Here is an 11222-nt window from a genome sequence, read left to right as displayed (position 1 = left end):
GGCATCTGTGTTTAGCTAGTTAAATCTATGACCTCTTGTTCTTGAAGTGCCAGGTCTGTGTGTGTGTGTGTGTGTGTGTGTGTGTGTGTGTGTGTGTGTGTGTGTGTGTGTGTGTGTTTCATGGAGTCTGAGGAATACCACACTGATATACCACAAGGAAGTGTATCGCAAGACATGAAATAAAAATGTACCATTACAAAGAGAAAGCGTGCACACACCGCTAGTAAAGACCTCATTATGGATTGACTTACAGTGGCAACCTAATTGAAACAAAATAAAACAAAACAGGGAAATATATATATATATATATATATATATATATATATATATATATATATATATATATATATATATATATATATATATATATATATATATATATCCATTTTAAAGTACTTTCTAGGTCCGCGACGACGGACTTAATTACAGCATCCTGCGAGCGGTTATAAAAGGGGGTAACGCGAGATCAATATGCGACTGGCGCTGCTTTTTAAGGAATTAAGGGAAGGGCCTGAGTTGATGACTTCCGGGGGAGCGCCGGGAGTCCGTCATACACTGGAGTGCGTGAAAGCCTGCGACTGTGGTCGACTACACACACACACACACACACACACACACACACACACACACACACACATACACTCACACACACACACACACATACACACACACACACACACACACACACACACACAACACACACACACACACACACACACACACACACACACAGGGGTCTCGTAGCCTGGTGGATAGCGCGCAGGACTCGTAATTCTGTGGCGCGGGTTCGATTCCCGCACGAGGCAGAAACAAATGGGCAAAATTTCTTTCACCCTGAATGCCCCTGTTATCTAGCAGTAAATAGGTACCTGGGAGTTAGTCAGCTGTCACGGGCTGCTTCCTGGGGTGTGTGTGTGTGGTGGAAAAAAAAAAGTAGTTAGTAAACAGTTGATTGACAGTTGAGAGGCGGGCCGAAAGAGCAAAGCTCAACCCCTGCAAACAGAACTAGGTGAATACACAGCTAGGTGAATACACACACACACACACACACACACACACACACACACCACACACACACACACACACACACACACACACACACACACACACACATGGTTTTGCCTGGACGTGACCAGGGACGAGATAATGCAGGCAGCAGATGCAAGGAAAAGGCGCAGGGAGAGGGAAGGGAGCCAGGGAACCTGACCCTGGGTTGACCTAAGATCATAGTAGCAGTCATTTACAACTCTCCACTAAATGACAGAAGACCCAGACAGGAGTTCGATAGGAGCAACATGGCTGCCATTAATATAATAGAGAGAGAGCAGTTGCCTGCAGAAATGGCTCTAGACTCTTAATCATGTGCACTTCAACCATGGAAAGATAGACTGGGAGAATGGGGACCCACATGGAGGTGCAGATACATAGAGAGCTAAATTCTTGGAAGTGGCAACAAGGAACTTCCTGAGCCAACATGTCAAGGGACCCACAAGAATGAGAGGCAATGACGAACCAGCTAGACTCGACCTGATATTCACCTTGAATGAGTCAGAAATAAGGGAAATCAAATTTGAAGCCGTCATGGGAATGAGTGACCACAGTGTATTGACATTTGAGTATCTGGTAGAGGTAAGGATAATCTATCCTAGGAAGGGATCGGAAAGTAAAAGCCTAAATTACCGAAGAGGAAAATATGACGAGATGAGGAACTTTATAATGGGAATACCATGGGAAACAGAACTCAGAGAAAAGACCGTACAAGATATGATGGACTACGTCTCCGATAAGTGCCAGGAAACTGCAGACAAGTTTATCCCGGCCCAAAAAGAGAAAAATTAAAATAGAAGAATCCATGGTTCAATCAGGAATGTAAGGCAGCGAAGCTGTTGAGTACAAAAACTTGGAGAAACTACAGAAATAACAGAACACCAGAGAGTAGGGATAGATAACAGAGGGCCAGTAATGAGTACCTCAGAGTGAGGAGAAGAGCAGAGAGACAGTATAACAAAGACATTGCGAGTAAAGCCAAGACCCAACCAAATCTGCTCCACAGCTACATCAGGAGGAAATCAACAGTGAAGGAACAAGTGATGAGACTGAAAAAAGGAGAGAACAGATACACAGAGAATGACAAGGAGGTGTGTGAAGAACTCAACAAGAGATTCCAGGAGGTCTTCACAACAGAGCGACAAGAATTAAGCCCTTGCACTAAATGAGGTGGCGGCAACCTAAGCAACCTTGGAGGAATTTGAGCTCACCAGTCATGAGGTCAAAAGGAATCTGTTGGAGCTAAATGTGACAAAGGCTGTTGGGCCTGACAGAATCTCACCATGGATACTAAAAGAGGGTGCAGAAGCACTAAGTGTGCCACTCTCTATGGTGTACAAGAGATCATTAGAAACAGGAGACCTATCGGAAAGCTGGAAGGCAGGTAATGTAGTCCCAATATACAAAAATGATGACTGGCAAGATGCACTGAACTACAGACCAGTTTCCCTAAATTGTATACCATACAAAGTGATTGGAGAAGATCGTGAGGAAAAGGCTCGAAGAACATCGAGGGGAAAAAGCTTTGTAACACACCACCAGCATGGGTTCAGGGATGATAAATCGTGTCTCACAGGCTTAATAGAATTCTATGACCAGGCAACAAAAATTAGACAAGAAGAGAAGGGTGGGCAGACTGCGTTTTCTTGGACTGTCAGAAAGCCTCTGACACAGCACCACATAAAAGGCTGTTACAAAAGTTGGAGAAACAAGCAGGAGTAAAAGGCAAGGTGCACCAGTGGATAAGGGAGTGTCTAATCAACAGGAAACAGCGAGTGACTGTGAGGAGGGAGACATCAGAGTGGCGAGATGTCACCAGCTGAGTCCCACAGGGTTCTGTACTTGGACTCATCCTGTTTCTGATATATGTAAACGATCATCCAGAGGATATAGATTCATTCCTCTCAATGCTTGCTGATGATGCAAAAAGTATGAAAAGAATCAAGGCAGATGAAGATAAACAGAGACTACAGAATGACCTGGAAAGTTATCCGGGGCAAGCGCCAAGCCATTAGGACTATTTAACACTTGGAAGTGTCAGGATAAGGATTTGGGATGGGGCGGGGGAAAGGAATGGTGCTCAACTACTTGGACGGTCGGGGATTGAACGCCGACCTGCATGAATGGAGATCGTTGCTCTACCGTCCAGCCCAAGTTGTTGAATGTAGTGAGCAGGACGACCTGGACAAACTGCAGGAATGGTCTAAAAAATGGCTATTACAGGTGAACTCAGGAAAGTATAAAGTAATGAAATTAGGCGAAGGGAGCAGGAGGCTGAATACAAGGTACCATCTGGGAGGTGAAATCCAGCAAGAGTCAAACAGAGAGAAAGATCAGGAGGTTGATATCAAACCAAACCTGTCCCTACAAGCCCACATTAAAAGGATATCATCAGCGGCATTTGCTAGACTGGCCAACATAAGAACTAACTTTAGAAACTTGTGTAAGGAATCGTTCAGGACCTTGTATACCACATAGACCTATCGGGGAGAATGCAGTTTCAGTTTATGCCTAGTTAAATACAAGACAAAGTTAGAGAAGATTCAGAGGTATGCCACCAGACTAGTCCCAGAACTGAGAGATATGAGCTACGAGGAAAGACTACGGGAGCTAAATCTCAAGTCCCTGGAAGACAGAAGGGTAAGAGGAGATATGGTAACTACCTACAAAATTCTTAGGGGAATTGACAGGGTGGACAAAGACAAACTGTTTAGCATGGATGGAATACGAACAAGAGGACACAGGTGGAAATTTAGTACCCAGAGGAGCCACAGAGACATTAGAAAAAGAATTTGTTCGGTGTCAGAGTAGTTAACGAATGGAATGCATTAAGCAGTGATGTGGGTATCTTGAGGTTATCTTGAGATGATTTCGGGGCTTAGCGTCCCCACGGCCCGGTCCTCGACCAGGAAACCACCCCTAGGAAGCAGCCCGTAGCAGCTGTCTAACTCCCAGGTACCTATTTTACTGCTAGGTAACAGGGGCATCAAGGTGAAAAAAACTCTACCCATTTGTTTCCGCCTCTACCGGGGGATCGAACCAGGAATCTCAGGACTACGAATGCGTAGCGCTGTCCGCTCACCCGTCAGGCCTCGGAGGCAGACTCCATACACAGTTTCAAATGTAGATTGGATTGAGCCCAGCTGAAGCTCACAGGAACTAACGAAATGTAAACATCCGCACCGTGTATCTCTACGTAACACCTGCCGATCAGTGTCTTCTCACAGACTCCTTTTCTCTGTGATTGCGGGGTAGAAACATCCCTTTGAGATGTATTTTATTGTCTTAATAAACATACTCGAACTTGAACTTCTCTGTGACGTCTCAGTTCCTTCCGTCATGGTCAACCTGTGAAAGTACCGCGTCTACTATTTCTAGTCATATTTAATTTAATTCCTTCAGGAAACTTTTTTTGGGGGGCGGGGGTAACAATAGTTTTTCTTCAATAAAAATATCGAATAGCCAGCTTGCCGTTTATGTCCAAAAACATACATAATAAAATATTGCAGTTCAAGAACAGATGTTGAATTTTGAGGTCAATACTACGGTCCGAACATCATACTAATCAAATCAAACGAACTGCAATTATCAGCTGCACGATAACGAACAGTTTCGGGTCACACATAAGACAGATCTATGTGTGAGAGGGGGAAAGAGAGGAGTCACAGCAAAGACCCCAACATGAGTGAGGAATCCACCTGCCATCCACCGCACCAACAGACCAGGTGATCAACCCAGACTGGGGGAAGAAACACATAACCAGACCTCTCCCGTTCTCACGATTCGACAGGCGTCAAATTGGAAGATATTTTGGCCCATCATTGACCGCTTAAGAAGGGAATTTAAATGCGTGTCAGCGGTGACCCGCAAGTACGCGTGTAATATCTCAGATCACTACTCGGTCCGGTACAGTGAATGACTAATTCCAGAACACCGCAAGAAGCGCTCAAGGCACTAATCTTGGCAGTGACATTTGTGAAGAGGAAGAGTGATATTTCGGTGGGAGGGAGTCTGGAATGGTAATGAGATAGACGTGTGAAGGAACAGGGGATGGAGGAGTAATATAGGGATGGAGGGTAGGTAGGGGTTAGAGATAAGGGAGAAGGGAATAGTATAAGGGGTCAGGGAGAAGAGGATAAGGGGCAGGGAAGGAGTGACACACCTCAAGACCCACGGCAATAGAGCTTGTGTAGCGTGCCAGAAACGAGAAACAATTTATATATGCTCTTTAAGATGTGTTTTTCCATTAACAACTTTTAACCCGCGACTCTCGGCAGGCGCCTTAGTCGTCAGACGCTGTGGTGGTGGTAGTGAGTGGTGGTGGTAGTGAGTGGTGGTGGTAGTGAGTGGTGGTGGTTTCACAGCATCATTTCTGTGACAGGTTAACAGAGCATCGATCACACCTGTATTCAAGAATACAAATCTATTAATACGAACACACTTTCATAATCCTATTCTGAAATAGATACACTGATGTCCAGAAATTATCTTCAGTCTACGCACTTGTCAGCTGAAGACACTTAACATGTCTTCCAAGCGTTTCATATGATCCCAAAGGCTTGATTTACTTAATCAAAATCCTTTTCACTGCTGATATCAGTCGCTTTACTTCTAGATAATTATTCTGATTTCATACACTTAGTTTCTGATACTTCATTCGACTTTATTTCCTTATATCCATACACTGCATTGTTCATACATTGCTGATTAATCCAGACTCTCTCTATAGTGCCAGAAGCATTATAGGACTTTATACAATTCCTTTTCCTGATCATTTTCCTGCTTCCAGGTCCTTTCCCCTGATTCCAAATGTTATATTAACATTTTTATGGATGTCATTTAACATTGAGCCCTGATAATCCCTGAAAACTATATTATCTTTTAGTTTTCCAGAGCTAAGGTCACCAAATACCAGACCTTATATCTGGTAGATATTTACGTATAGAATGTTCAAGTTCCCACCGCAAGCTTTTCATTACTGAAGGTTGTAAAGCGCGCTAAAGAATTTCCAAGGTCCATTACCTGGGTCTGAGAATAGCTTTATGGCCCTGGCGGACTCTCTAATAAAATTGGATATTGCAACCAGCTTGCTCTCATTAGGGTTAACAAGGTCATTTAATTCTCTCGGAACTTCAATCAACGTGCTTGGTCCAGACAGCACCGGACCCCTTATAAAGCAAGAGGTTGGCTGCATGATGCAATGCGGATGGATTGAACTGATCCGATCGAGAATATTTCTGCAAGACTGCCTACACATTCCTGTTTTGTGTACAAAGTGGCAGGAGTCACTGTACTTTCCCATAAATTAACAACATATTAGGTGTCTCTTTTCCGCCTCCCAGTACTCATATTTGGTGGCACATGTACTGGCGCACGTGCCCTGGGTATTTCATGCCCCCAGGGGGAGGGTATGGTGTAATCATGGGTAGCAGGCGAGCTGAAGTGGAACGGTAGCAGTACGTGGGCGTCCGGTGACTGGCTCCCTGAAACACCATCGATCTACTATTTAATATGCTGCACCAGCATGGAACCCCTTACCTAAAGAAGCACAAAGCATAACTACAAAAGGTCCATAAATATACAACAGGGCTCAGCCTGAGATAAGAGGACTGAGCTATGAAGAAAAACTGAGGGAACTGAACCTCACGACATTGGAGGAAATAGGAATAGGGAAGACATGATAGCGACATAAATGTTACTAAAAAAAAGGAATGACAAAGTAGATATAGAGGCAGTGTTAAAATTAATGATCAGCAGAACGAGTGGACATAATTGGAAACTGGAAGCCCAGATGAGTCAGATGTCAGAACAGAACACAGTGCTGGTGTTGTACCCAGGACGCTGGTGTTGTACCCAGGACGCTGGTGTTGTACCCAGGACGCTGGTGTTGTACCCAGGACGCTGGTGTTGTACACAGGACGCTGGTGTTGTACCCAGGACGCTGGTGTTGTACCCAGGACGCTGGTGTTGTACCCAGGACGCTGATGTTGTACCCAGGACGCTGGTGTTGTACCCAGGACGCTGGTGTTGTACCCAGGGCGCTGGTGTTGTACCCAGGACGCTGGTGTTGTACCTAGGGCGCTGGTGTTGTACCCAGGACGCTGGTGTTGTACCCAGGGCGCTGGTGTTGTACACAGGACACTGGTGTTGTACACAGGACGATGGTGTTGTACCCAGGACGCTGATGTTGTACACAGGACGATGGTGTTGTACCCAGGACGCTGGTGTTGTACACAGGACACTGGTGTTGTACACAGGACGATGGTGTTGTACCCAGGACGCTGATGTTGTACACAGGACGATGGTGTTGTACCCAGGACGCTGGTGTAGTACCCAGGACGCTGGTGTTGTACCCAGGACGCTAGTGTTGTACCCAGGACGCTGGTGTTGTACACAGGACGATGGTGTCTTACCCAGGACGCTGGTGTTGTACACAGGACGCTGGTGTTGTACCCAGGACGCTGGTGTTGTACACAGGACGCTGGTGTTGTACCCAGGACGCTAGTGTTGTACCCAGGACACTGGTGTTGTACCCAGGACACTGGTGTTGTACCCAGGGCGCTGGTGTTGTACCCAGGACACTGGTGTTGTACCCAGGACACTGGTGTTGTACACAGGACGGTGGTGTTGTACCCAGGACGCTGGTGTTGTACCCAGGACGCTGGTGTTGTACCCAGGACGCTGGTGTTGTACCCAGGACGCTGGTGTAGTACCCAGGACGCTAGTGTTGTACCCAGGACGCTGGTGTTGTACCCAGGACGCTGGTGTTGTACCCAGGACACTGGTATTGTACCCAGGACACTGGTGTTGTACCCAGGGCGCTGGTGTTGTACCCAGGACGCTGGTGTTGTACCCAGGGCCCCTGGTGTTGTACCCAGGGCTCCTGGTGTTGTACCCAGGGCCCCTGGTGTTGTACCCAGGGCCCCTGGTGTTGTACCCAGGGCCCCTGGTGTTGTACCCAAGACACTGGTGTTGTACCCAGGTCGCTGGTGTTGTACCCAGGACGCTGGTATTGTACCCAGGACGCTGGTGTTGTACCCAGGTCGCTGGTGTTGTACCCAGGGCCCCTGGTGTTGTACCCAGGACACTGGTGTTGTACCCAGGACGCTGGTGTTGTATCCAGGACACTGGTGTTGTACCCAGGACGCTGGTGTTGTACACAGGACGCTGGTGTTGTACCCAGGACGCTGGTGTTGTACCCAGGACGCTGGTGTTGTACCCAGGACGCTGGTGTTGTACCCATGACGCTGGTGTAGTACCCAGGACGCTAGTGTTGTACCCAGGACGCTGGTGTTGTATCCAGGACACTGGTGTTGTACCCAGGACGCTGGTGTTGTACCCAGGACGCTGGTGTTGTACCCAGGACGCAGGTGTTGTACCCAGGACGCTGGTGTTGTACCCAGGTCGCTGGTGTTGTACGCAGGGCCCCTGGTGTTGTACCCAGGGCCCCTGGTGTTGTACCCAGGACACTGGTGTTGTACCCAGGACGCTGGTGTTGTACCCAAGACACTGGTGTTGTACCCAGGTCGCTGGTGTTGTACCCAGGACGCTGGTATTGTACCCAGGACGCTGGTGTTGTACCCAGGTCGCTGGTGTTGTACCCAGGGCCCCTGGTGTTGTACCCAGGACACTGGTGTTGTACCCAGGACGCTGGTGTTGTATCCAGGACACTGGTGTTGTACCCAGGACGCTGGTGTTGTACCCAGGACGCTGGTGTTGTACCCAGGACGCTGGTGTTGTACCCAGGGCCCCTGGTGTTGTAGCCAGGACACTGGTGTTATACCCAGGACGCTGATGTTGTATCCAGGACACTGGTGTTGTACCCAGGACGCTGGTGTTGTACCCAGGACGCTGGTGTTGTACCCAGGACGCTGGTGTTGTACCCAGGACGCTGGTGTTGTACCCAGGACGCTGGTGTTGTACCCAGGGCGCCTGGTGTTGTACCCAGGACGCTGGTGTTGTACCCAGGACGCTGGTGTTGTACCCAGGACGCTGGTGTTGTACCCAGGACGCTGGTGTTGTACCCAGGACGCTGGTGTTGTACCCAGGACGCTGGTGTTGTACCCAGGACGCTGGTGTTGTACCCAGGACGCTGGAATACACCATTCACCACACCACCAGCTGGTCGCCACGGAGATTCCCGTGTCTCCTGACACAGTCCCTAAACAGGTAGTGGACGCCACGGGGAGTGGAGTCGTCGTAGAGGGGTGGACATAAATACTGTATATATACAAAATTCTTCATGAATACTAAGTAGTATTTTATATATATATATATATATATATATATATATATATATATATATATATATATATATATATATATATATATATATATACACTTAAATACTACATTTGTACTCATAAATGCACATGTACTACGTACAGATATATACTGCATATAAAATACATAAAAACTACATTTATACCTGACTATTTCCAAAACAAAAAATATAGAAATTAAAATAATAATTCTAAAACAAATTTAGAAAAAAAATAGCAAAGAGCATTAACGAAATTAGAAATAAAAGGCAATTTTTTTTTAGGATCGCGCAAAATATATAAATATGAAAAAATAAATAAAAAATACTCAGACGTCAACTACAGAGCCTCAACCCCATGTAATTTTCCAGGCTTCATGGCAGTTTTTCAGGCATTATGGTGGTATTCCAGGCATCATGGTGGTTAAAAGCATCCTCTTGACCACAGCTTCAGCCTCTCCCTCACGTGACCCGGGGTCAACTGATCTCCCAAGTACCCCCATCGTGAGAAAATAATCGGGTAGCTTCAGGATGCCTTCTACTGCTGCAGCAGCATCCTGGAGGCTCACGACCTGACCGGCAACCTGTTCTCTCTCTCTCTCTCTCTCCCCAAATACGTTGCATTTTTTTTTTTTACGATATCGAGCAATCCGTTGCAAATTGGGTAAAGGGATCATTGAAACTGGAAGCAACTGTTTGTTATTGACGTGTTCTATCCATCGGCTTCGATAGATCGTCTGTGTGTGTGTTTTTTCCTTTGGTTCGCAAGTTTCAGGTTAGGCGAAAATTTAAATTTTTTACCATAGTTACATATTGAAAGATTCTGCGTTGTCGTGGATTCATTCAGGTAGCGAATAGTATCTGAAAGAACATGGCAATCATTATCAATCCTCAGTCTTCCGATCATCAAAAGGATTCCTTTGCAAGACACTATCGAGACACGATGTTGCAGACTGCATATGCAACATTGAGATGAGCCCTTTTTGTCCTGATCTGGGGCCACTAAGAGGTCAGCTGCACGCGGTTAGCTGGAATTAATTCCTTATTCCTGTACAACAGGTTTTTATTTCACGGTCAATACCTACTAGCGAAGGACAGAACCCCCAGGTAGCTTATTGTGCTAGAAAGAGAGAAAGAGAGAGAGAGAGTGACAGACAGAGAGAGACAGACAGACAGACAGAAAGAGACAGAGAAAGAAAGTGAGAGACAGAGAGAGGATAGCAGGAAATTATAACGAGAAAATGCAAAGCCAGGATGACCATACAGCCTTTGGAAAGGATATTAGGCCACAATATGAGCAGGGATAGTGGAACGAGGCAAAAAAAACGATCCCCATTCATTTGGACCATCGGGGGATCGAACACCGGCAATGCACGACGCTAGGGGTGAAAGAAACAGATAACCAGCCAGTGATATCTTATCGTGAAGAATTTGATTCTTATCTTCTTCAGGGAGGAGCTTAATGACAAGACTTGTGGATCTACGGCAGCATACAGAGGTTCAGGTTAGTTAATTATCGCAGAAATCTCTTGAGGTCGAAGCGTGGAAAATGGCCAGAGTTGCGTTCCTTAGATGCTGATGATAACAACGTTTGCTCTCACCTCACCCACCTCCTGGTGCTGCCTCATACTCCGTTGTTGCTACTGCTCCTGGTGCTGCCTCATACTCCGTTGTTGCTACTGCTCCTGATGCTGCCTCATACTCCGTTGTTGCTACTGCTCCTGATGCTGCCTCATACTCCGTTGTTGCTACTGCTCCTGGTGCTGCTGTATCTACTGCTCATGATGCTGCTGTATCTACTGCTCCTGATGCTGCTGTATATACTGCTCCTGATGCTACTACTTCTACTGCTACTTCTTCTGCTCCTGTCTACTGCTCTGCTGTTACTGTCTGATGCTGCTCTACTGCTCATGAT

The 11222-nt window shown here is 46.5% G+C and overlaps 1 protein-coding gene across 1 annotated transcript in view; it reads right to left on the bottom strand.

The window, feature by feature from the left end:
• Window positions 1-11219, bottom strand: part of LOC123773300 (heat shock protein 75 kDa, mitochondrial-like) — a 25902-nt gene extending 14683 nt beyond the window's left edge. The window contains exon 1 of the mRNA XM_069318188.1: window positions 11046-11219. Within this exon, the coding sequence (XP_069174289.1) occupies window positions 11046-11219 (174 nt within the window). The remainder of the gene's footprint in view (window positions 1-11045) is intronic.
• Window positions 11220-11222: the final 3 nt, after the last annotated feature.

The sequence above is a fragment of the Procambarus clarkii genome, chromosome 89 (assembly GCF_040958095.1).
Source record: "Procambarus clarkii isolate CNS0578487 chromosome 89, FALCON_Pclarkii_2.0, whole genome shotgun sequence".
Classification (NCBI taxonomy): Eukaryota; Metazoa; Arthropoda; class Malacostraca; order Decapoda; family Cambaridae; genus Procambarus; species Procambarus clarkii.
This window is presented reverse-complemented; position numbering and strand designations above follow the sequence as displayed.